A 27846-nucleotide genomic window follows, 5' to 3' on the forward strand; every position below is an offset into this window, starting at 1 on the left:
ATGGACCGACTATATATATATATATATATATATATATATATATATATATATATATATATATGTATATATATATATATATATATATATATATATATGTATTAACTGAGCCAATCCTGGTAGAAGAGAGTAACTAAACTGTTTGTAGCTGAACTAAATAATGCCCAGCCATCTGCACTAATAGATGCATCTACTTAGCTGAGGAAGATGATTGTGGCCAAACTCAAGGCAGCCACACAACCGAGTGCACGACTTCTCTTTTCTCACCACAGGAAATGCTTGCAAATGTGAACACACCCGTACTCAACATCCCCACTACCAGTATCAATAAAAGCAATAATCTCGTATATGCCACTGCCACAGAAATACTTGGGTCCAAAAATGACAAATACATATAGAGAAAGCCCCCCCCCCCCCCCCCCCCCCCCCCCCGTGTGGAAAAGAAGGCTGTAACGGAAATTAGGGAGATCTGGAATGATGTTTGGGCACTAACAAAAGTCCAGAAGGTTTTGTGAGAGACAGACAAGAGCTCTCTAGGGTGTACTCTTAGCTGCAAAGGAACCATACTATGATGGCAGACACTGAGCAATCCTGGAAGACAATCTTAGAGAATGAGATGGCACAGAGCACCAACACCAAGTGGATGGTGCACCTAAGAGCAGACCACAGCAATCTCCCAGACACAGCCCCCTCTCTTACATGGATGATATTAAGGTATATGCTGGGAGAGAGCGAGACTTCATTGATGCACCTCACCAGGCTCTACAGTGAGGACATCAGGCTGTTAAATGAACTGGAATAACATCCCAATGTGGAGAAAGAGACTTTATTGGAGGCTTTGCAAAGATGCCTTGGAGACAGTCCAGTATATAGTACCAAGATGGAAGATGGAACAACATAAACCGAGAGACACTACCAAGTGGCTGGGATAGCATACAGGAACATCTGGGCCACATATGGATTAGAACTGCCCAATTCCCGATGGGAGACACCACTGAAGATAGTTGAGAACAACAAGGCTAAGGTCCCGTGGGATTTTGAGTTCCAGAAAGACAAGCAGCTGCTGGCCAACCAACCAGACATAGTGGTGGTTGAAAAGGAGCAGAAGATGTAGCAGCCCCGGCAGACAGCAACATCACAGAGAAGGAGCACAAGGAAATAGAGAAGGGCCAGGGGCTGAGGGAACAACTGGAGCAAAAGTGGAGGTCAAAAGTGGAGCTTTAGGAGCTGTAAACCAGAGAGTGGCTTCAGCAGATTCCAGGCACAACATCAGGGATCTCTATTTAAAAGAGTGCAGTCCTGGGAAAAGCACACAACCCTCAAATTCCCAGGACACCAAGTTTGAGGAACACGCACACATACCGTCCCGCCATACATATATATATATATATATATATATATATATATATATATATATGTATGTGTGTGTGTGTGTGTGTGTGTGTGTGTGTGTGTGTGTGTGTGTGTATGACATATGGTTCTCATTTATGCTTCGACTGTTCAGTTTCTTTAGTTCTAAAATACAATCATAATCCAGTCCATAATGATCAAATGTGACTTTATAACTTTCACTACAAGAGCCTGAATATTGCAGAAAGGTAATAATAATAGTAGATTGCAAATGGAATATTTCACATGCTAATGTAATTCAATTTCCTTTTCTCTTTTTCTCACAAAATCACTCATTTCATTTCTTTTGTTATTCACTGGCTTTTCCCATAACCCCCCCACCCCCCCCCCCCCCCCCCCACACCCATCTCTTTGACCACCCTTTGCCCCACTATATCTCATCCTCTGCTCCTTTCATTCTCAGATACATGATGAATGTGACGTGGGATGGCAGAGACTTGTCCTTCACAGAAGACGGCTACCAGGAAAACCCAAAGCTGGTGGTCATTGTTCTTAACAAGGAGAGAGAGTGGGAGAAGGTAGGATCTATATCTTAAGAATCCTGCACTGAAAAGCTTTCACTTCTTTGAAAAAGAATATGAGTTTGGAGGGAAAAAAATGTCTCTAGGGACATTTTAGCGGTGCTCCAGATGCCAGGCAGCCAGCCCGATTCCTTATTTAATGACCACCATAGTTTTCAGCTTTGCTGAGCATTTCAATATGATAAACTTGCATTAGGTAAAACGGTGCGCCATCAGATTGTCATGGTTGCTGAAAACAGGTAGGCTTGATTTATAATGATTTGTTCCACATGTTCAATAAATATGCATTTCCAATTGTCCTTATTTTCTCCTTGACTAAAAGCTTAAAAGGTCATTATTAAAAGAAGAAAAAGCTTGTTTTTGTTGCTCCCCTGTTTGTGGGAGGGTCACAACAGTGGATGGATCTAAATATTGGATCAGAGTCCTTCTAAGAATTTGTACCTGTTTCGGGTCTCAAACTCGGGATCTTTGGCAAACATGTTAATTGCTTGACTAAAGTCACTCAGTAGGACTTAAATCAAAATGAAAGAAAATGACATTCAACCACCATCTTTGACTTAGAGGTCACCGCTGAGACATGCAACACAAAAACAAAACCAGGCACGAGCACAGTATTGAAAATGCCACCTATGTGTCATCATACAGCACTCAGTTGATCAATGAGCTCATTTACTGAGGAGGTTATGGATTGCTGTAACTGGTTAATGTTAGGTGGCTTCTATAAAGAATGGCCACTATGAAAGGGTGAGCATTCGTGCCATTTTAATGGACTTTAAATGGCAGTCATGTATCTTTATACCTACATCTGACTCCCTGGTACTTACTTAAATACCTCATATTTAATGCCCCCATAGCTCATACGTTAGAATGGGTGAGACTGAGAGGACAAGTTTGGGAGAAGGACGGGGAAACAAGAGAGGAATTGGAGGGAATTGTAAAGGGAAGATGGATAATTTTGAGTTTTATGGTCATTTTCTTTTCTTTGCATTGATTTGATTTTGTCACTCCCTGTGCATGTGTCTCCTCACACTCTTCATTCTCCTCTTTACGGCTGTTTGCCACCTTTGATCTTCTTTCCCTTCTTCTTTACCTCATCTGTCCTCTTCCATCTTCTCTTACCTCCCCTCCTTTCCTTTCATCACCAGTTCAGATCATTTGTAGACTCTGGTGTTGTTTTTCTCCCCTCTGATAGGGCCTCAAAACACAGCTGAGACCTCTGATACCGGAGGGTGGCGCGGGTTCACGTGCATGCACGTGTGTAATTTGACTCGTCAACACTGGCTACTGACAGAAACACTTTTCGGGAGACTTGTGCAGCAACGAATGCAATTGTTATTCAAGTCAGACCCATGCGTATATGTGTGTGTCTGTGACTTACAGTTTGCAGTTCAGTTTGCCGCAATCTGCAGAGTCTCCACCCGATCTTTGAGACTAGCTGTTTCATATTTCATATCTACACACACACAAACACAGAGGCATGCATGCAAAATACCTTTTGTTGATGTGCAGAGGAGAGGCAGAGTGTGGTGTTTTTAATACAGAGCCTGGGAAATTGATCAGGACCACATGGTACTGTGGTTCAGAGAAAGCAACAGAAAGCAAGAGACACACCGAGACCCAAAGTGGAAACATAATTGGGAGCTTCTCTCTTTCTTTCTCTTTCTGTCTCCCTCTCTTTCTCACACACACACACACACACACACTTTCTCTCTCTGGTGCTGCTGTCCCACCCATGCGCCAGAAAGCAGCGGCACACAGAGAGAGACCTGCGATGATCAAGAGGTAAAAATTCAGTAACTGCACTAAAATATGGATATGCACTAAAAATATAAAATGTGTCCCCCTGAGGCACAGGAGAGACAGGGAGAGGAGTGCTGTATGGAACGGTATCAAGACGAACAAGAGACAGAGACAGATGGGAGGGAATATTGAGAGCAAATGATTGCAAGAAATGGAGACCCAAAGAGAGAGAAAGAGAAAAGGAAAGGAGCAAAAGGAGGAAAGGAAAGGTATAAATGAGCCACCAGCATGTGTATGAGTTCCCTTTTTTTGAGCACACCTGCTCCTCGCTGCAGCGCACAGCCACATTGGTTAGATGATGTGTCTTTTCCTTTTTTTTCTTTAAGTTTTGAGAAGAGCTACCTTTAAAGTCATTGCACTTGTGTGGTTAGATGTGCGTGTGGTGTTTGGGTTTATTTATTTACTAAGGGTTATGTAACTAATTCAAATGAAGCACATTTTGCAGGAAGTCATGGGGGTATATTTGCCTAGATAATGAGGATGGAGCTTATATGGAGTTTTTGGGGGGGATTTGCGTCAGAGCTTTAGACAAAGAAAAAACAAAGTCTTGGTTGACTAAAATGGTTCCAATTTTTCAACTAATCAGTTTGTCCTAAGGGGAAAAAAAATAATTAAAAAAGTGTACTCAGTGCAGTTTACCCACTAGCAATATTAGGCTAAATTAATTACAAGTAAACCATAAAAGCTAGTGTTTTCTGCATATTAAGTAATCTTAAACTGGTTCTTTTAGTTTGAAATTATATCAGCAAACTTGGGACCAACCAGAAAGGACTTGCCATATTCATATACAGTAGTACAGTTTGTGCAGTACTGTCTTGTGTCACCCCTCATTTTGCTTCCAAGGAGCCAGACTCGGATCATGTGATCTCGAACAATTCAGTTGTTAAGTGATGATGTATTAACCCTGCTTCAAGGTCCAAACTATGCTGCGTTAATTAATGCTGTTGTCATTTTAGCACGTTTTAATGCTTTGTATCTTTTTCTATTTAATCTAAACGAGCCCCTAAAAATAGTCAGTGATCACTTATTGCCTCTCTGGGTTTTTATTACGACTATTCAAAGCTCTTTAAGGTTTTTAAAACCCTACGATGTAACTACAGCCCATCAGCGAACAGTTTGCCAGGCGACAAATATTTGAATGGGACAGAAAAGAATCACTCTGAGGCTAAAAAAAGATTTGAATGGGTACATGGACATTATTTGGACATTTGCTGTTTCTTCTCTCATTTTCAGTCCAGTACCTGATCAATTTGAGAGGAGTTGTGTGTTAGTGTTTTTGTTGATTTATGAATAATTCAAGCATGAAAAGCCACCTAATTCAAGGGATGAATGAGAGCTGTGTTTAAAGAGCTTATATGTCATTATTTGGTATAAGCACATTTATTCTTCCTCATAGTTTGAACTCTTAGGCAACTGTCTTGTAATTTCTTTAAGTAGCCTTCAGGAATGGTCCTCCAGGCTTATTAAAGGACACTCAAAGCTCTTCTTTAGATGATCCCACACTGCTTCAATAATGTTGATGTCCGGTCTCTGAGGAGGTATTTTCTGCATATTCTTCTGCATATCCCAAACACCACTGGCTGAAATGAAGCCCCAAATGATGACACGACCTCCACTATGCTTTATAGATGGCTGTAGATACTCAGTGTTTTGTGCCTGTCACTGTTGTTCTCCACTTCTCCAGTTTCCTCCAATTTTATTTATTTATTGAATTTTTTAATTTTTATTTTTTAAGAACAAGTTACACTAATTGTTCTTTAAGAATCACCTTGTTGGTGTAAAAATACTACTTAATGCCCGTCAACCTGTGTTATCTTTGACATTCATGGACTCAACTAAATAAATGACAAATTATTTGCTTTCGTGACAGGCTACAAGTAACAAAGTGCTTAAAGCTAAAATGTAAAATTCTTAATGTAGACACAAAATTGGTTCATCCCTGGAGTTAGGTGCCTTTACTTGAATAATTCATAGGGCAAAAACAAAAGCACATTGTTCTGAAAATGGTCAAGTAAAAAGTCTGGACTGAAAATGAGTGGAAAAAGTCTGGAGAACTGTTGGTGTAGAGCACTTTAAAAATGTCCAGAATGTCTGGCCCCTTGAATACTAGTGTATAACTTTATAATTGCTTCATAACTAGTTTAACACATATAAGTAACGCGATTCATCACAGGGTGTTAAAATATTTATTTCACTTAATATGAATTTGAAAAAATGTCTAAAACACAACATCTATAAAGAGATATTTTACATTTCATTCTACAAATATGAATCTGAATTTATAACCTTATTACTCTTGCTAAGCAGGTTCTTTGTGAATGACTTTCACTTTTTCATGTTCTGCCTGATGCGATTTGATCAAATAAAACTAGGCATTCATCACAAATTAGCTAAAATCACAGTAAATAGAACATTTAAATAATTAAAGTTACCATTTACTAGTTACATTTTTTCCTAATTGTTTAATTTTGAGACAATCAAAGTCTAAAAATATTAACTGCTTCAAACTACTGTTTATTCAACAGATGCAACAAATGTACAAGGAAACATAATCCTTACTTACTACATATCCAAATCTAGATCCATGAACCTCTTATTTGATCAAAATATATTACATTTTCTGTTTGTATATTGCCCTTTTCTTATTTATGAAAGTCTACAGCATTGTAATTGTTTGCTGCATTAAAGCATGACTTCATCAACAGCACGAGAAAAGTGTATTTACCGATCAGAACCAGGATGTTATATTTTATTCCTGCTGAGTCGATGGAGTGCGTAAATTGCTTCAGGAACTGCTGTGGCGTTAGCAGCCAGTTCACAAAATAATTATTACAGACAGCATGGGATTTGTGCTTGGAGAATCACAATATGGAGAGCAGACGCACAGAAAAGCCCACGTGCATGCAAGTCGACACACAAACACGCACATGCGTCTTCGATTCAGGCGTCGCTATTCTCTGAGCCTTTGTGAAAGAGCTTCACTTTAAAGAAATATGTCTAAATTAATGGATTCCGTTTCTTTTCGATTTTCCACTCTTTCATCCTCTTTCTCTATGCCCTCATTTTTCGCGCACAAACGGCGGCGTGCACGTGCACCCGCACGCATGCACACATTCGGAGCAAGCGTAGGGTGTAGGAGAGGGAGAGCAGAATCCATTTTCCTGACATAATTTTGTCTGACAGGAGTGACAGATACTATTTTATGACTGAATGGGTTTCTCCATGCTATTAGGAACTCATTCTCCCATAATGCAACTTGCCACAACGATAACTCTCCCCGTGAGACTGGCACAGAGAATGTGCTTGGTGTAAAAGCCATGACCCCGGTTTTACTTTATTCTTTTATCATACTCTATCTGTTATTCATCCAGGTACTGGTTTATTATAGCCCTTGAATATGTGTGTGTGTGTGTGTGTGTGTGTGTGTGTGTGTGTGTGTGTGTGTGTGTGTGTGTGTGTGTGTGTAGGTTTGCGTGGGCAGAAAAAGTGTAATACAAAGAGACAAATATGAAATGAATGAAATGAAGAAAAAGACATGTTGGTACAAAGAGCAAGACCTTTAAAGAAACAAAGATAAAGAAAGATGATGATGGAATAGAAAGAACAACAAAGCGGAACAAGTGTGAAATGACAAAAGAAGGAGTGGTAGATGAAACAAGTGCTTTAAGAAAAAGTATACAAAGAAGTATACACCGCACTTCAGGGACAGAGTGTCATCCCGCCACCAAGTGGCTCTAAATCTATTTCAGAGTGATGATGCGATAGGATTGCCGGCGTGGATTGTTATAATGCTGTAATCCCACAGGCTTTAAGATTGTAACCACACACATACACAAACATGTGCACTGCTTTCCATGAACAGCATGTGCACAATATTTGGTATTAGATGTGGGTAGATTCAGCATTTTGTTCTCTGACCAGTCGATAGAGAGTATCTTCCTACCTCTATGGGAATTAATTTATAGCCCCTCTTTCTTTAATTGGAAAGAAAGAGCGATTGGGAGGAAGAGGGAAGAGGAGAACAGCAGGACAGGAAATCAGAGGAGTTGCTGAAGTCAGCTTCTTCTTTCCCTCCTCCTCCTCCTTTCCCTCTTATTTTCTGAGCAGTGCATTTATCACGCTTCTTAGTTTATTGACTCATCCAACCAAATCAGGACTACTCTTCAAAGATGATATTAATGGCCGTACGGGTCAAACAGGATTTAGTTGTACAAACAGGAGAGAGGATAAGAAAATGAACTCGGTAGGAGGGATCTCCATCCATCCATCCAACCATCTATCCATCTGGGCCCATGTTCTAGTAATTCAATGCATTTCAATTTTATTTTTGTAGTGCCAAATCACAACAACAGTTGCCTCAAGACGTTAGCAGTAGGCAGTAGTCGAAGCAGAAATGCCTAAACTTCCCCTTTCAAATCAGGACCACCTACTTCAACTCTTCTGGCAGGACATGAAGGTGCTCCCAAACCCACCAAGAGATTTAATCCATCCAGGGTGTCCTGGGTCGGCCCCAAGGCCACTTCTTGGTGGGACATGCACAGAACACCCCACCTAGGAGGTGCCCAGGAGGCATCCTGGTCAAATGCTTGAACTACCTCAACTGACTCATTTGATGATGAGGAGCAGTGGCTCTACTCTAACATCCAACCGAATGACTGAGGTCGACAACCAGTCTTTATTGTCTGATCATAATTATGATACAGGAATTACATTTTTACTTTCCCATTAAAATGTTCTATTATCTCCACCCCTTTAATGCATAAACACTCACACAGACACAAACGCACATATGTGGATGGGCGCATACACATGCACTCACTCGATTGAGAAATGCAAAACAGCTGGGCTAAGACAGACAGGAAAATGTGGCCGATCCCTTGAGACTAACGATTACACGCAAGAAGCATGGGTGCCACCTCAGCGTACCGTCCGGCTTTGCTTTCCTCAACACATATGCCTACGCAAACACAAACACACACACACATGCACACACACACGCACAGTTTGAGGAATGTAGCCGACAGCAGAGTGAGCTGTTGACAGCGGTGCCGACTAAGAGTGGAGAAGAGACTCTAATCCCTGTCAGAGGATAGAAAACCACTCAAAGCAAAACAATTAAAATGCTAATTTCACTTCCTCCTCTCTGCTCGGCTGTTAATGACTTAGCCAGGCGTGCAGGCGAACCAACAACATGTGTGTGTGTGCGTGTGGTTGTGTGCGGATAACAAACACTGTCTCATGACTTCGAGGTCAAGTGGCTGACATATTAGCATTGCTATGATATGTGTGTCGGGTGCAACTGCGTTAAGATATTAGGGGTTTTTTCCCCCACACACCTAAAACAAAGAAACTATGTTTAGCTTAACCTTTTGCAACCCTGCTCGCAATCTTGTCACTAACGTCTACGAATGAAAATATATCAATACCTCTGTCTGCATGTGTGCAGTACTAGGATAGATGGAAACACACGAGACGTCAGAAAGATTTCTTAGATGGAGGAAAAGAGTTAAAGCAGTGTTTTGCCATTTTCTGCCCCGATGCCTGTTGCTGTTTATGATATTCCACTCTGCCTTCCCTGACATAAACATGCATATATATATATATATATATATATGTATACTTTATGTACGAACACACACACACACACACACACATAGATCTACAGAGAGATGTCAGTAGGTAAAGATAAAAATAGCCCATAGGGGAAACTGTGACATCACAGCTCTGAAAACTTTTTGAATTATCAACAGAGTCCCAACTGTCATACTGTCACACTAAATCTCTGTTTCTGTATGGGTTTGCAATATCACTGTGTGCATTTTGTGATCCAACCCTGCAGGCCATGCATTTAATATGCCGTGCTTTACCTTACATTCAAACAGGCATTTACTGTGGCCAAAGAGCAACATACAGTATATGCTGGCTGCAGCTTTTCCACAAAATCCTTTGTTTTATTTTGTTTTTTCTCATTTCTGCTGTATGTTATTAGGAAAGTTAAGTATATAATGGTCACTAAATCGCAACTGCAATTTCTTCACTGCTTTCACTTCATTTGTACTTATAACCATCTCCAACAGAACAGCGTGATAGTTTAGACTCCCGGGAGGTAAATGTGAGGCCATGAGTGTGACCCAAACAACAATCAGTCTATTGACTTCCAGCCTACTCAGTAATTGAAAAGCAATACATTGTAGCCCATTGGAAATGTGCCAGGTGTTCTATTTTTAGCCACCAGTTATTATATCTTGTTTCCTACTTTCCTCTTCTCTCACCAGATGGGGAAACTGGACAATCGTAGTCTGACACTGAAGTACCCCGTGTGGCCACGTTTCAACTCCTTTGGTGACGCTGAGCTTGATGACAACCACCTGTCCATCGTCACCTTAGAGGAGAAACCCTTTGTCATTGTGGAGGACGTGGAAAGACTCACTGGTACCTGCATGAGGAACTCTGTGCCGTGTAGGAAGCATATCAAAGAGTAAGTGGGATATCTGTCCATCTATCATGCTGCAGTGTTAGCTAGATAGCTAAGTAAGCAAATGCAGTCAAGCTGCTTCACTGCGAATCACCAAATATTACTGGTGTAAAAATGTTTGATTAAATTTTGTTTTAACAGAATGAACAAACATCTGAAATGCAGTTATGTTCACAAATATCTGTACAAGGATACAGTTTGTGTAGTTTTTTGGATCTGTGACTTAGTTTGATTGTGTGTTTTTTTTTTAATTTGTTAAAGTTCAGATTTTATAACTAAAGAAAAACATTCTGCAGTCATTCACCTTAGTTGTCCTCCATAGTCGCCCAGGAGTATTGGTGTTGTTTCATTTTAAGAACTCTTATTAAGCATTCCAACAATCAGCTAACCAAAACGCAAGTTAAACACTTGGAATATCTACCTCAGCTGTCATGGAATAATGAGGGAACAGGCCTCACTTGGCAATGGAACTGCCTGTCAGTCAATTGTCCAATTATTTTTGAGCCTCTGGAAATAGGGCATTATGTATAAAAAATATCCCAAACAGTTAATGTACTGCTTTTGTTAAATCCCTTAAATCCCTTGAATGAAAGCAGAAAGTCTGCACTTCAGTCACGTCTTGATCTTTTGATTTAAAATCAACTATTTTGGTGCACAGAAGCAAAACTACACCAAAGAAATTAGTCATTGTCTTCAAATTTATGGTCCTAACTTACAAAATACAAAAAATTTGGGTCTCATCAACAAGTGGCCACTCTGAACATCTAGTTTTTGAGGTATGTTATACCTACAGTATATATCACACCTCAAAAAACTCGATACCTGCTCCTACTAGGGACACATCCATCATGCAAGTGTAAATGCAGCCGTAATAAGCAAAACAAGGAAATGAGAACGAGATACAGTATTACCGCCTATGTCAATGATATATATTCAAGTATATAAGAAAGTTAAAAGAAAATGCAACCATTAAAATCATCTAAACCTAAGGCACAAAAATGTAAGTGTGTGTTACAGCTAGTCTTAATCTAACAACGCGGTCCTGTAATGGCACACATGCTTATTATTGCAACACAATAAGCTGCACTTAAGTCATCTCACCCACTCTCTTCCTCCTTACCTTGTCTTGTGGAAAAGCACAACACAGTGAAATGGTCTGAAATACACTCTACTCGCAGTCTAACTGATTTACACGTAATGTTGTTGTATGAGAAGAAAAACTAAGGACCGCATAAAAGAAAGTTTCATAAGAGTGTATTGGATAATCAGAAGGTAATAAATTTACATCATCCGTATTTCATTTTCCACAGCGCCGTCTCTGCGCTCCTCTGTCAGTGCATGCTGTCTCGCTCTCCCCTTTCTCTCACGAACACGGAAAGCGATGCAGTGTGCCGGCTTTGCAGCAGCTTCTTTCCTCCTGAAAATGGAGGTGGCTGCTGAACTCAGCATTTTACTTCCTTCCATACCATTTCTTCCTTCTTCTTTTTTTTCACTAACGCCAAAATACCTCTAGCCCCTTGTTATATTATATTCCTGGAGCGCAAACACACACTGTGGGTGTATGTCACAGAGTGACTTGAGTGGTGCTGAATCAGCGTAATAATAAATGACGTCTGGATCACGTACATTTTCATGGATATTTATTATAGATATTCATTTTTTCCACATGGAAATACCAGAAAATGTTAGGAGATCAAGTCTGGGCATTTTTCAGAGTTGCCCTTTCTCACATGTAGCAATCAGCAATGTTCTTGTTGCTAAATACTGGATCAATTTGGGCAAAGGAAACAGATCTGCGATGTCACATGTCACACAGAGTCTAGAACAGTTCAGGGCTTTAATGTATGTGTGAAAAAAAAGGTCTACACACTTTGTGTCACTCGTTCAATGCGTAACGCGTCTGTCTGCAGCTCTTTTTGCGTCACACAAACAGAGTTGATTAAGCGGCGATAGTTTTAGGGAAGTGGCTGACAGTGATTTACATCCAGAAAACACTGTGAAGTGGGGCGGAGAGCAAAGCATCTCCAAGGAGGAACACAAACACACATTTACGAGCTCGTACGCTCTCTGTGGCCACATGTCCACTCACTCACAGGCCAATGCTGCTTTTCAGCCTCCCACAGCGCAATTCCCACTCAAGCATCCGAAGCGCCCATTTGGAGAAAGTGGGATAGATGGAGGGAAGGAGAGAGGCAGACCAGGAGTGGTGAACAGGGGTTGGATTGGGGTTGAAGGAGTACCCATGCATGCAGAACCAGAAATTCACTCATCCAGGCCTGGCTTAAGAGGAAGCCATACTTACACTAACGCTCTCATAGTCATACACAGACCCACACTTTCCTCCCTGGAGACCCCTCGGGCCCTGTAGTGTTTCTATATCAAGTTGGCCTGCCAAGTTCACAAACAGCCTCCATAACATCACATGCTCTTACTGCCTGATCTGTACAGTGGCCTGCCTAAATGGGAACGCCGTGTTCGTGAATGCAGCTAAGTTCTGGCCTATATGCTTACTCTGTCAGCTCCCACCATTCCCCACCAGCTGAATCTGCCAGAAACTTGGGTTATTTGTCCTTGTTTCGGCTAACATCAACCTGTTCCTTGTAGTTGCATTACATTTACCACAATTTCATTCTTACTTCAACATCACAAGAATATATTGCATATTGTGCTTAAAGCGGCCATGCTTGGAATAAAGACAAGAAATTTACATATCAAAGAGTACAGTGCAGCCGCTGCCTAGTGTGACCTCTTCTGTGGAGAAGACTAAGTTAATTAGCGCTTCTAAGCTCATACCACATTACCCACAGAACCTCAAGCCAGTATCTCTTTTTCTCCGTCCATCCACTCTGTGATTTTATTCCATTGCCACTGGTGTCCAAACTGTTGAGCTACTGTTGAAATGTGTGGATCAGGAAAGCAAAATAAAAAGTTACATTGCATTCGACAGAGCTGCAAATGCAATTAGGAAAAGACATTATTTTACACTAAAAAGGAGTCAAGCCCATTATTTTATTTCTTCTGTGATGGCTTAAAGGTTGTTTAGTGTTTCAGTGTGGTGTTCAAAAGTTGCAGGTTTCATAGAATGACATTCATAACTGCTGACATATCGGCACTTGGCTCTTTTTTCCCCTTTCTTGTGTGAAACTGTTAGACTGTGAAAGTAAATGCCTTTCCAGTTCAAAGACAGGAAAGAATTCCACTTGGGGAGACATTTGTTTGACAGATCGATGGCGACTAGTGAGGGAGTTTGCGAAAAACTGGCAAATGTCCTGGTGCTGCAGAATAACTTAAAAGTGACAAAGTTTCATCTCTGAAGGGTACTGCAGAGTCACAGCCTGATGCGCGGGGGTCCCCTCCTTACTTTCCGTCAAGTTTTTGCCCAGGTTGTTGTTACGCTAAAGGACGAGGTTATCGTCTTCTAATTAGCACACATCTAAAAGTTAAATGAGACTCCCAGGTGGCTCAAAGTTGATGTGCTCTTGTGTGTGAACTCTTCTGCTCTCAAATTCATATACACAGATGGTACAAGGCTTGCAGATGCAGCGCCGTCAAAATTTCCTTCTCCAGAGAGGCGTTGGGAGAAAAGGGAGCATATTTTTCTAATCTTCAGTCATTCCTGAATAGATTGACCTGAACTTAAAGGTGAAAAAGACCCAGGGTGATATTTGTTCACTGGTGCAATCACAAATTTAACAAACATGATGGAAAAAATGAAGCAAACAATGTTCCTTTTGTTTTTTAATGAATGAATGAATGAGGGTTACCTACCTAAACGTGGATGTAAAAATGGATTTGCAGGCTATGCAAAGAGCTGGTATTTGTTCTGTCAATGTTTACTTCAGTGTTCAATCATAGCGTTGATGCCATTTGTTTTTTTCCCACCGCTGACACCGAGCGAAAGACTAATCATCTGCTGATGGTCTTTGTGTTTTGTGCTTCTGCAGCAACACGACTGAGGCTGGTGGGACGTATATCAAGAAGTGCTGTAAAGGTTTCTGCATCGACATTCTGAAAAAGATAGCCAAGTATGTGAAGTTCACCTATGACCTGTACCTGGTTACCAATGGCAAGCATGGCAAGAAGATCAACAACGTCTGGAATGGGATGGTGGGAGAGGTAAAAAGAGCCTTTTTGTGTGTGTATATATAAGTGTGCCTGTGTTATTCAACTACCGTATTACTCATCTTGTTGGAAACTAAGATCATCACACATTGTGGAGATGTGCTTTGATGGAGCAGCACTTTGCTAATACAAAGTGATACATTTCAGATGAAAACATGTATTAAGGTTAAAGTTCATCCTCGTTCTTCTAAGTGGGGTACCTGCTGACCCCACAGGTATACCTTTTATGATATCATACAGGTGTTTCATTCTTTTATTCCAAATTTCCTTTCAGTTACTTGTTGCATGTTGGATGTTGCAGATCATCAAACAAATTTCAATTAGACAAAGATAACCCGAGTAAATCCAAAAGGCAGATTGATGATTAATGATGATTTGAATGAAGTGAAAACAGCTATCCAAACCTACCTGGCCCTGTGTGAAAACGTAATTGGATCGATCTCCAGTTGGCGTGTCAACTTATTCTTGGGCAAGATACTGAGCCATGAGTTGCCCTGATGCATCCGTTGGCGTGTAACTGGTGTAAATAAAGTTCTTGAATCTCACATTTGCAAAAAATATCTTGCTGATCAGATGAACTTTTTTGAGTTTGAGTCCCGTTAAATCTAACACAACATTTAAACATGCAAGCCCCTGAACTAGCGATTCGCCAACAATGACCCCTATATGTGATCAGGAGGTAAATATTGCAGGGCAACAAATGTGTGAGCAACCAAACCTCAGAACTGATGCCCACTGGAAAGTTTGATCTTAAGTAATCTGTAATCAAAGGCAGATTTAACTAAAAAAGGTGACCAACAATTTAAAATGTGCTTTTTTTTAAAGCAGACTGTTAGAATGATCATTTAGTTTTTCCAATTTTTTTATGTTTCAAAATAAATTTAAATATCGCCAGAGCAAATGTTCACAGTGTAAAAAACAAAAACAAAAAACAACTGTTACTATAGCAACTCAGACCTGAAGACCCAAGTTCCAGAGTTAATTTTAAGACTATAAACTTTCCATTTTTTAATGCTTTATGTGGTGGGGCGTGGTTTGCGGTGCCGTGCAGGTGCGTCCGCACGGCACCGCAAACCACGCCCCACCACACTTAATTAATTCATTTTATGGGTTGAATGTTATTTGTATTTGTTTTAATCCTATTTTGCACTACTGCTTACATATTGGCTACATTGATTAAATTTCAGTATGAGATTAAAAACTTTATTTATGTGCAATCAGTAATCTTTACATTCTTGTGCACAGATTTGTCAACATTTACTTTGGGTGGAAGAGACAACATGTAGTTAGCCTAATGAAGACATTTGTTCTACTCTGTGATAGCTATCGAGGGTGTACTCCACCTTTTGACCCTGTGACAGCTGGGGTGGAAATGGATCCAGATGGATGAACGGATGAGTAGATTGTAACTTTCTCTTCCTTTCTCCCCAATCATTCCTCTTATGTCCCTGCTCTCCTCCCTCCTCCTCCCCCTACCCTGAAAAGGTGGTCTATAAGAAAGCCGTCATGGCCGTCGGATCTCTGACGATCAATGAGGAGCGTTCTGAGGTCATCGATTTCTCCGTCCCGTTCGTGGAAACTGGGATCAGTGTCATGGTGTCCCGTAGCAATGGAACTGTGTCCCCATCAGCCTTCCTTGGTAATTGTCACCAAATAGCTGCTCTTCTCTTGTTAGACTGAGGAGAGAACAAGAAGAAAACCTGTCTTGTTTGCTTCTCTGGTTTGTGTTAGTATAGAACAGTGTTTGTTTTGAGTGTGTGTGTGTGTGTGTTCCCTCAGATACAGCACTGACAACATAATTCACTTCTGTTACACAGCTGTCAATACTTGCTCTTTCATCTGAGGGATTTAGCTGAATGCCCGCTTCCTGCCACAGCGACTCTCACTTACCTGAGAGGCACTTAACCGCAGGATTTTAACCTAAGAGACCACGGATATCCCCGTTATGGTTCCTCAGTCACGTTCATTTGATGCAGAGTGCTTTAACATTGACATCCACAACAGTTCGCGATGCCACTGACCCAATGCACACACAAGCTTACATGCAAATTGGCTGCAGGAATTTCCACGAAAAAGAGAAACTCTAACACACACAGCAAGGACGCACACGCAAGTACACATGCTGACATGCGTGGAAGCATGCAGTTAGTGGTGTGAAAATGGAAATTATAAGGGCTTAGCAGGAAAACCTCATAATGGCTGCTTGCCACTCTGCACATGCACACTCAAATGCACACATCCCGGTGTGCGGCCCTATGCCAGCTGTGCTCTCCCATACATTAGAGCAGAGTTTAATCTCTGCAGTAATGTTAAGGGCTCAGAGGGAGGACAGGAGTGCTGACACCAGGGCTTTCTATACTGTACCCCTTATTCCACAGCCAAATAGGAGGAACGCCAGTATATATGCAAGTGGTTTGGGGTAGGTGGGTGGGGTGAGATCTGTAGGGCTTCTGAACTTAGAACGGTCTGCTTGGACATGGAGTTCTTCCCTCAGTATGTGTGTGTGTGTGCATACGGTATTTCTGACCTGTTTATTCCTTCAGTTTGTGGAAAGACGAGGAGTGTGCAAATGATAAGAAAAAGTGACGGATAAGCTATAAAAAGTGCAGTATTAGCTAAGCATTAGCACGACCTCTGTTCTCTTGACTTTCTCTCTTTCTTTCACAGAGCCATTCAGTGCATCAGTGTGGGTGATGATGTTTGTGATGCTCCTGCTGGTGACTGCAATGGCTGTCTTCATGTTCGAATACATCAGTCCTCTTGGCTTCAACAGAAACTTGGCACAGGGAAAAGGTGAGTACGGACACTAAAGCTTAATTTAGACTTCTGCACTGATTCTAGCCTATGCCAACATTTATGCCTGTGTTGCTGTGGTGCTGCTGCGTGTAGTCACATTTCTAAGGAGGTACACGTCAAGTTATGCCGTAGGGTTTCAGGAGGGTTACAATATACCTACGACATAAATTTAACACAGAAGCACAAGTCCACTGCTCTAATATTGGGTAGTTTAAATTGCATGTCACTTGTTCTACAAATAGATTTTGAAATATTTGTTTTCTTTCTTTCTAATTTTATACCATCCATCTCGCTTTCCCACACACACTCTCTTTCCTCGTTTTCAGACCCTCACGGCCCTTCCTTCACCATGGGCAAGGCAGTGTGGTTGCTGTGGGGTCTGGTCTTCAACAACTCTGTGCCGGTGCAAAACCCAAAAGGAACCACCAGCAAGTTCATAGTGTCAGTATGGGCCTTCTTCGCTGTCATCTTCTTGGCCTCCTACACTGCCAACTTGGCCGCCTTCATGATTCAGGAGGAATTTGTCGACCAAGTCACCGGGCTTTCAGACAACAAGGTAACGAAGAACGAATGAGGTAGTTTTATGATATGTTTTTTGCAGGCCTTCAGTTTTATATCATACAACAGGATTAGAAAATCATCATAGGATGAAGGGGAAAATGAAGCATAGTACCTGTTTTTGTTGCGTGTGGCACTACCGTTCCTCTCACAAAGTTCCAGTCACCTGAATTCAAATGTACAAGTTTTACCGTTTTAAATCCAGCTGGAAATTGTGTTCTGTTGCTCCAGAATGAATTAACATGGGCTCTGTTTTATGCACTCAGAATCAAAATGACATGCATATAGAAAAATGCAGCAACAAACAGAAAGACTGGGATATTAAAAGAAAAGGTCAAGCCAAATGTAGTGAAACAGATTGGAGGGTTGGAGAAGGCTAGACAAAAGAGCAGAGTGCTTCCAAGGACAGAAATACAGATGTATTAGAGGCGATACTATCAAGAGAAGGCTGACATAGAGGGTTTTGACAACAAACAGACGGAGAGAGGGAGGGAGGGATGGTGTAAGAGGTCCATCAATTGGCAGGAGAGAGACTGAGGACTAGCAAAAGGCCAAGACACACAAGATGGTACAAGACAACAGGCAGACAGATATGGGCCAGTTTGAAGGCTGAGGTAAGGGAAGAAAGGGCATTAGGAGGGAGAAAATAGAATATGTGGAAAGACAGGGAGGGTTGGGAACGAAAGGAAACAGACAAGAAGGGCAAATGGCCGTTTAGACAGTTATGCTGAGAGAGGCTGGCCATCGAGCCAAATGCGACCGACAAAATGATGAAAAGCATTCCTCGTGCGGGGCCATGTTTTGTGTAGTTTACTTAAGGTGGGTTTAGACTGTTAGCAGGCACAAACAGATGCACTCTACTGTACCTATCAACCTGAGGGAAGGATGTAACACCACTAGTGTAAATTCTTATACTTTGGTACAACCATTTCCTTTAATATGCAATTATAATCATTTTATATGATGAGGCAAACACATTTTTTTCTAAAAGTAACATTTTTTTCTTCCAAAAGTTGCAGGACCAAAATGCTTCACAAAAGTGCACACACATACACACAACACTCTGGTGCATCAGTGCTCAACGAGATGAAGTTTAAGATTGCATCACTGCCCTCAATGCATTTGGGAAATATAGGCATAGTTTCCAAAGCAGGCTTTTGCCGTTGTTAGTTACCATCCCTAAGTTTGGTGCTTTACCTTTAGCTTTCTGGCTAGCTTGCTGTAGCTGTGATAGCATACATTCCTGTTGAATATTAGTAATGGACAGCGGTGTGAATCAGATAGCTCCCCTTCGCTGTCTTGTTATATCAGTGCGTGTAGGTGTGGTTACAGCTAATATGTATTTAAGCTAATGATGATGACAGATCTTTAAAGGCAGCAAATAGTTTACTACCACTCAGTCTGAAATGTTAGTACTGATAGTAGTGATATATGTACAGGCTCATCTCTACCATATACTTATGGTGCTCACAAACTATGTGCAGTGGACAAGATTTTGCACTTTCTAATGAAAAGTGGCAGCAGTGTAGAATAGGCTGGGTATCGTCACTGATTTCTAGAATCGTTTTGATTTTTCTATCTATAAAAAGAAAGAAGATTTTCCTGGCCTGGGATTTTATAGCAGATGACCTTAAAAATATTCTGCAGTAGATCAAAAATGAAAGAAAACCATTAATCAACATATGAACATTACCTGATGCTGCTGAAGTGAAGCAGAGCAAAGTTACAGAGGTTTTATTAGAGACACAGCCAAGCGTTTTGCAATTTTGCATAATTTTAAAAAGTGAAAAGTTTAAATTTGTTCAGTATTGAACAGCAGAAACGAGGCTTTCTTTTCGGAAGTAATTAAAAGGAAAAAAACAGCGCTGTAAACAACGGCAGTCTTGTGCGTAAAAAGCAAGTGAATAATGCAGAAAACAGAGATTTTTAGATTGGAAACTGTTCTTGAAGTACAGAGACAGAGAGGTCTGCATGAAGTGTGATTTTATCGTGGTGGAAGCAAAACAGGAAAGGTCAGAGGGAATTCATGACGATGTTTATGTGAAGCAAAGTTTGGATCTTCTTTTGCTGCTGGTTCGGTCAATATTTTTTGGAGAGAGATAAAAACCTGCAGCTTCAGAATCAGCTCAAAAAGGGCGTAAACACAAAGCGCAGACCCACAGAAACATCAGAATCAGCGAGCTGTCGGCTTTCAGCCCCGCCTGTGTCCGTGCCGTCGGGTGAGAAAAGCGACATCTCACTGATTCTGATCCGTCGGCGGGTCCACGCTTTGCTTTTACGTCTTTGTGCAGAATCCGTGTACCTGCTCTCATTTACTGTTTTAGCTGTTTGGTGGTTGTTGAAAGTTTGTGAGGTTTAGCCTGAGATTCTGGCGTTTCGTGCAAAATACATTCATATTTAAAAATCGATTCTGGATTTTATTGAGTCAATATCACCTTATCCAAGCTAGAATCGATTTTAATCGATAAATCGATAATCAAAACCCACCCCTAGTGTAGAAGCTAGTTTAACCAGTGATCGTTTTAGCATCGCTGTTAGCATTGCTCAAAGATCATACTAAGTTACACAGGCATTATTTTACAGACTTTGTAGATTACATTTGGTGGATGTTTGCGCCAAATCTAGGAATAGAGAGCTTTAAGAATTGTATGCAAGTATAAATTTAAGTTGATTACATTAGTCACTAACAGAATTCTTAGAATGGTCTGTGAGACACCTGTGGGGAAGTACAATAGAATAAATTACTGGTAAATACATGTAAGTGTTTCTCCTAAAATTACACATTAACTGCACGACTGGTCGATCGCTGTGTCACATTGTTTTAATTTTAAATTCCTACTAACTGAAGCCTTCAAAAAAACGTTGTTTTTGTTTTTAAAAAAGTGTATTTTACATGTAACTTTCTTAAAGCTGCAGTATTTGTGCATTGTGTCCATTTCAGTCAATGGTGACAGGAAGAGCTGTTTTTATTTGTTTTAATAATTGATGAAGAGAAAGCAATGGATGTTTACTGAGCTGTTAAACTTGTTCTCTAAGCAGCCTGCTTCATGCACAAGTGGAGAGCAGTCAGTTAACAGGTCTTTGGTGTTTTATGGTGCATGGGGATTTGTCTTTGCAAATCTGGCTGTTCTTTCTATGCTTTTCGGTTTTGTTTTGGTTTCTCAGCATTATAAAATTGCTTTTTGTGAAGCCTACAGACTTCAAATTTCAAATGTAAACAATCTGCTGCTGTTGTTGGAGCTGTAGTAGCTTTCAGCGGCATTATGATGAAAGAAATAACTAGGTTCTGGCACTTTCCACATGCATCTACTTAGAAGAGATTTAAAACATCTCAATAATGTTAAAAAAACAGTCACATATGAGCAAAACATGTAGATTTGTAGACATGTAGACAAACGCTGGGAAGCAATGGGACATGAAAATGTAGCGTGGAGACCCCTAATGACTCAGTCACTAAAAATAGGATGGCACAATACGACCACTTTTGATCGCATGGCAATTACAGAGGTCACCTGGTGGGAGGCAGCCTTCGTCCAAACATTGTCTGACTGCAATCACTCTCAGACAGGCTAGTGACGGTTTGCAAATAATTGCAGTCTAGTTCATAAATGAGTACAACTCTTCTGCAATGTGCCTCACTCTACGTAAAAGCAAGGTTGCACAGTGCCTGCTATAATTCAAACATTTTGTTTCAAATCTACGAGGTTCTGAGTAGACAACAAATGTAAGTTGTTAATGTAAATTTCTGTTTAATATGAACAGAACAGATTTGTGATTTTTGCCAGTTTATCTCAGTTAATTGAAGTCATTCCATTTATTGGCATTTTGATGCACCAAAGTCGCTTTGAAGACTGGTGTGATCGCAGATCTGCTCTTCAACCATTTTAAAGGCAGCGAGGTTGCAAGTTCATTGCAAATAGTCTGAATAATTTTGTTCATGTCGTGATCTCCACTGTTTTATAGCATAATATTTACACACACAGAGAATAAAAAAACATAGTAAGACATGTATCCGTCTGCATGCCAAATATCCTCGGGCAAGATACTAACCCCAAGTTGCTCTCCAATACATCCATCAGAGTGTGAATGTCTCCGACTGTTCGGCAGGAACCACTTAAGCATAGAAAATTATGAATGAGTGAAGGAAGCATGTTGCATAAACTCCTTTGAGTGCTCAGGTAAAGTAACAAACTGTTATACAAGAACCAGTCAGTTTATAGTGATTAGGAGATGGACGGGAAAGCAGAAGCAGAACAGACCAAAGAAGACCTGCAGGACAAAATAGAAGAAAATAAAGGAGTAGGGTGAGTTAATAAACATGGCAAAAGCAATGAGATCGATCAAGGTTTCATGATAACCACAGACATTTGTAAGCAATATATTTATATGTTGCACAGAGTTACTATAATTTTATTGTGTTTTATTTTATTTGTTTTTATTCCATTTAGCTTGCGTAGGTTTGTAGGTTTGCTCCTTTCTGTGGTTTGTGGAGTCAACTGATACTCACATTGCCATCCAGTGTCTGTAAACATGTAACCTGTGCCTTGTTTAAGGTGAAAGTTTTTACCTATTTAATAAAACATATTCCAATTATAGTTATGTAACGTACATGGACATAATGTGTAGACTCTCAGTTTTCATTTGAGAGTATCCACATTCAAATTGGATGAAGGGTTTAGGAGTTTTAGCTCATGTGACATCCTTTTTTTTAAATGAGCAAAAGTAATTGGACAATTGACTCGAAGGCTGTTTCATGGGCAGGTGTGGGCAATTCTTTCATTATGTCATTACCAATTCAACAGATAAAAGGAAGATTTTGCTGTGAACAGACAATATGTGGTTAAAGGAGGTCTCCATGCAGGTGAAACAAGCCATCACTAAGCTGCAAAAACAGAAAATAAAACATCTGAAATGAAGAGATTGTGTTAAAAAAATGCTTTACTTCCTTACATTTTTATACAGTCTTTTTGTTCAACCCACTGAATTAAAGCTTAAAGTTTGCACTTCAACTGCACCAGAGTTGTTTCTTTTAAAATTCATTGTGGAACAGAAAACAAATATTAGAAAAAAAAGGTCTCTGTCCAAAAATTTATGGACCTGACTGTATATGTTCACAGTTTTATTACAGATTATTTAAGGCTTTTGATGTTGGCGTTTGACATTGAGCTTAGTTAATAAGAATAATTTGTGTGATACCTTTACATATCACTTTGATTTTAATACCTATTATTAGCACCTATACACCCTACATGCACTTACAGTACATAAGGAGAAAAGTGTTCTCAGGCTGCTGAGAGAAATTTCTCCTCTGGGTTTTGAGTCTTTTACCCAGGTAACTGGATTTTGTCCTGTGAGAAACCTTCATATTTTAATTAGATTAGTGATTATTACAGTCATTACACACATTACCAGATTTAGGCCAGATGACTCACTTCACTCAAAGCTCACCTCTTACTGATGCTCTCCTTTCCCCATGGCATTGTATTGAAATGCAGTTTAATGTGCAGGGTTTGCGCAACCCTGCATATATTTGATCCAAACTGTGATCTCTTTCTAAAGCTAATCAAACAGATTTTGGCAGCTAACCTGCAAGTAAAAGTATACTGCTGTATCAAGGAAAAGACGCTAAAGTACATCTTATGGATAATTTGGTAAGACCTGGAGGTTTCTGACAGCATGGCAGTATTTGAAAGTTGAGAATACGTGCTTTTTTAAAATAGTCTTTGGAAACCCTGCATCAGAAAATCGTCCGGAAATCTTGCCAGAAAGCCTTGACGGACAACAATCCCCATGATCTGGTTGTGGCTATGTTGCAGGACGGTGAGTTCTTTTATCTACACCTATCTTAGCCTCAAATCCTCTCCTGCCTCCGCTCCTTCATTTTGTCGTCAGCTCTGCATTAAGCTTTCGTTAGCAGCAGCTGGTGCAGTTCTTAAAAGCCCTTCACTGGTAATTATCAAGCAAGAGAAGAGTGCTTTTCAAGTCTGAATCCCAACCCGCCACTCCACCACACCCCAACCAGCCCCTGTCACCCCCCTCTCACTCCTCCTGGGACATTTACCCTCTCCTGACCTAAAAGCTTCTATTTAACCTTAAGAAAGGCACAAATGAAGAAAAGATGAAGAAGGAGAAGTAAACAATAGCAAGGACTGTGGGAGGAGAGAATGTCTCCTAAGGGCTGTTGCTTGTCATGCTGACAAACACACTGTGTGACATCTCCACTAACATATGAATGCGCACTCGTATGCACAGCGCAGTTTGACTTGTCGACACGCGCTCACGCTCACCCTGACCTGATTACACAGCAGAGACACATATATGTGCCGTCAGATGCAGCATGTATAAACGCTTAGAAATATGCTCAAATATATTATGCAGATTCGTTTTTGATGCAAGCAAACAGTGCATCGTTTTTGCAAACAATCAAGCAGATGAGTTTTGTGTATGTTGAACAGATAGAGAAAACAACAGGAATGCTAATAGTCTGCTAATCAAATCCTCCAGTAGCAGCCTACAAGTGGAGTCAATCATGTGTTGTATGAATACGTTAAAGCAAAGTAAAGTAAGCCTGTAAGCGTTTGAGATGACATGCAGTGTTATGTTTCTGAGAACCGCTTTAATAATATGGACTGAAACCGTCGGCGCACAAACTAGCACAGCATGTGGTTAGAGTGAGGCTCATAAATACACACTTGTAATTGATAGGGTTTGTCTGCTTCTGGCACCGAGGGCAGATTGTTACCACAGTGCTGGAGGGTTGGTTTTTACCTCAGCTACAAGCACGCTTGGACAAAACTCTTGACCTGTACTCTGATACACTGATTATACCTGAGAGGGGGTTTGTGGAGGAGGCAGAGAGAAATGATGGGAGAATTTAAAAAGAAAAGCAAATCAGCGAGTGGATGGGAAACTACGGCACCAGTGGTTCCTTCAGTAAGGGTTGCTCTTGAAGTGTTGTGGGGTTTTTTTTTTAGAAATTCAAATGAAGATGTGTAACCTCAGCTTTTCCTTTTCCTTCTCCATTGTTCTTCTCATCACAGTTTCAGAACCCATATGCTTACTCGCCTCCGTTCCGCTTTGGGACCGTTCCAAATGGTTCCACTGAAAGAAACATCAGGAAGAACTATCCCGCCATGCACCAGTATATGGTGAAGTATCACCAAACTGGAGTCCAGGATGCACTCGTCAGCCTCAAAACGGGGTAAAGAGACACTTTGTGTGCATGGGTTTTTGTGAGTTTGTTGGTAAGTGCACTTTTACATCATTCATATGTGTGTAGTTTTTTGTGAAAACCTAGGCCTGTGAAGTGTACTTCTTTCATGCCTGAATGTATCCACGCTTGTGTGTGTGTGTGTGTCTGTGGTGACAGGTCCTGTGAGACTGTGGATGAATGGGCTTCCTCATTGGGAACAGCAAGGGTTATTTTTAGCGCTGGACTCTATAGTGGGACTGATAGTGTGTAAAGGGGGTGAGGAGTGGGGCGGTTATCAGTCTAACCAAGGAGAGATCTAAAGAGTGTGTGGATGAAAAAATAAAGGTAAAGATGGGGGGAAAGAAAAGTGAGGACCAGAGTCAAGAGGAAGAGGGTAAGAGTTGAAACCCAAGTGCCAAATGTTTAATTGCAGAAAATGAAGCACAAATGGGCCAAGAGACTAGAGAATAAGAACATAGAGAGTGCACTGGAAAAGAAAAGTGAGGCAAGGAGAGGATAAAGAAGGGCAGAGAAAAGGGACAGGAAAGGAAGTATGGAGCATCAAGGATAAGAGAGACGGGAGGGAAAATGAGAACGTTAAATGACAATCGGTCGTTGAGATGACAAGAGGATATTTTTAATTGGTCACTGGCAATGGGGTGGGATCCAATTAGAGGTTCTATAGCTCAGACAACAGGCTGCCCCCAGGGAGAAATTAAATAGAGAAACAATAGATCCTCTCAGCTCCTTATCTTCCATCCACAAGTTACAGTATAAGAAAGCTGGATGTAAACACAGCATCTATGGTACTGTTAGGCACTCTGGCTTCTGTTGTTTTATTCACATGCAACATATATACATGTGTTGAAGTAAACTAATGCTTTGTGCACAACAGCTTATAAGTATACAAAAAAACAAGCTTATCTGTGTATCTGTGGACTCCACCTGCTGAAGGTGTCTGCAGTCAGTAATGCAGTCATTGATATTTCGGCTCTGTGGCATAAGCAGTTGAGCAGCACTGCACCATTCAGCTATTTGGGGCTCGATGGCTGGATTAACTGTGATCACACATAATGCTGAGAGGCTTTACACACAAAGACACACACAAAATCTGTCACAGCCACAGGAACCAAGAATATTCACAGGGGAGCGAAATTGATTTGATTTAATTATTGTTACTCTTTAAAAATAAGCAAAGTTCAACTGTTTTAATGGTTATGGTTAATTTAAAGGGTATTAAAATGTTGTGTTAATACATGTGTTTCAGAGGAGTTTGGAAGTTTATAATGCTTGAACCACCGCATCAGCGTCGCACTGTAACACACTCGATTCTCCAGTATTGAAAACATCTTCAGTCTTAAGAAGTTGATGATTGCCAAATTCAAGTTAGCAACTTTTTCCCCACTTTTTTCAGAAAAAAACACCCATCTATTATGATGAATCATACAGTTTCTCTACATTGGTAACAAAGTCTGACAGTAACAGAGTGGACAATTAATTGCTAGAATAAATGCTAAAAGCACATGGCACAAATCAAATCATGGTTAAAATCCCTATCTGATCAATAATTATTGGTGTTTTCATCATGGTATAATGCTATTATAGTGACAAGTTTGGCATTAAATGCAAAAAACCCAGTAAACATATCTCCATGTGCTTAAGATTTTGTCAGTAACTGTATGTGACATCCTTTTCTGTAGCTTACATAGTTGTGGGAGCAATTCAAGCAATTTATATATTGATTGGTTTTCAGACACAAATTTTTTAGAGAATATATTTTTAAAATAATTTGAATATAATAGAATTATGAAAATCAACTATTTTGGGAGTTTTTAAATATTAAAAAATTAATGCAAAGATATTTTGATTGCAATAGTGCAGTGTTTCCCAACCTTTTGGAGCCACGGCACATATTTCACATTAGAAAAATTACACGGCACACCACCAAACAAAAATGTACAGAAGAGGATTAGGGCCACTGGGAAAAAAAAAAGTGGGAACATCTTTTTTTTTTTATTATTCTGAGAAAAAAGTCAGAATTGCCTTTTTTTGTTCAGAATTCTGACTTTTTTCTCAGAATTAAAAAAAAAATATGTTCCCACTTTTTTTTCAGTGGCCCTAATCCTCTTCTGTAAAACTGTCACAAACAGCATATTGATAATTTTTCCCCTCGCAGCAGGCCTAGTGGAATTAGCTTGGTTTGTCCCCAGTATACCTTTTTTGCTTTCTTCTGACCTGTACTCATGCTGGGGCCTTCATCTGGGTTGGAATTTTCTCCAGGACCCAGGTCAGGGGTCCGTTCTTCGTACCTCGCTAAGTAAGTTAGCTGGATTTGATTGTTGACGATTTCGCGTGATCCTGGATCGTTCGGTGCCCCGAAGCTCATCCGGGACTTGCTGTCATAGCAACAGGTCCGTAAGCGTAAACCTGCTCGGGAGCAGGCTTACTTTATGTAAACAGGATTAGATCGCAGCCACTCAGGTATGTCCGCTTCATTTATACGAAAGCAACAGCGATATTTTACCACTGTTTTACCATAAATAAATATTATCAATGTAACTAAAGATAATGCAGTATTTGATTATTTTACTGATTTCATACAGATACATGAAATACAGTACATTTCCTAAAAAAAGGTAAATGTACTATTATTAATCATTCTATTTCATGTATTTGATTATTTCAGATGTAATTCACAGTTCAGAGTAGTAATAGTAAATTACTTCATGTAAGCAAGATGAGAGACCACGGCTATAAAAGCGAAGGTGGATTTGGGAAGTCTGTTGCAGCCATGTTCTGTCCGTATACGCGAGCCACCCATTGCGGAAGGTGCAAGATTGATAAGGAGAGTTTTCAGAATTCAGCGTATATTGCGGGATAGACAGGATCCTTTAGCTCAGCGCGACAGTGTGCTCATAGAGAGATATCGATATTCCCGTGAGGGTATTATTTACTTAACCAAATTGTTGACGAGG

General features: G+C 40.4%; 1 protein-coding gene and 1 long non-coding RNA gene across 2 annotated transcripts in view; one reads left to right on the top strand and one right to left on the bottom strand.

The window, feature by feature from the left end:
• The window catches only part of grin2aa (glutamate receptor, ionotropic, N-methyl D-aspartate 2A, a), a 170167-nt gene that overhangs the window by 126604 nt on the left and 15717 nt on the right, over window positions 1-27846 (top strand). The window contains exons 5-11 of the mRNA XM_082529530.1: window positions 1811-1925; window positions 10004-10206; window positions 14148-14319; window positions 15811-15964; window positions 16993-17118; window positions 17448-17677; window positions 24720-24880. Of these exons, the coding sequence (XP_082385656.1) occupies window positions 1811-1925; window positions 10004-10206; window positions 14148-14319; window positions 15811-15964; window positions 16993-17118; window positions 17448-17677; window positions 24720-24880 (1161 nt within the window). The remainder of the gene's footprint in view (window positions 1-1810; window positions 1926-10003; window positions 10207-14147; window positions 14320-15810; window positions 15965-16992; window positions 17119-17447; window positions 17678-24719; window positions 24881-27846) is intronic.
• The window catches only part of LOC309704415, a 356545-nt gene that overhangs the window by 110722 nt on the left and 217977 nt on the right, over window positions 1-27846 (bottom strand). The window lies entirely within an intron of this gene.

The sequence above is a fragment of the Aulonocara stuartgranti genome (genome assembly GCF_965226115.1).
Source record: "Aulonocara stuartgranti genome assembly, chromosome: 4".
NCBI classification, from domain to species: domain Eukaryota; kingdom Metazoa; phylum Chordata; class Actinopteri; order Cichliformes; family Cichlidae; genus Aulonocara; species Aulonocara stuartgranti.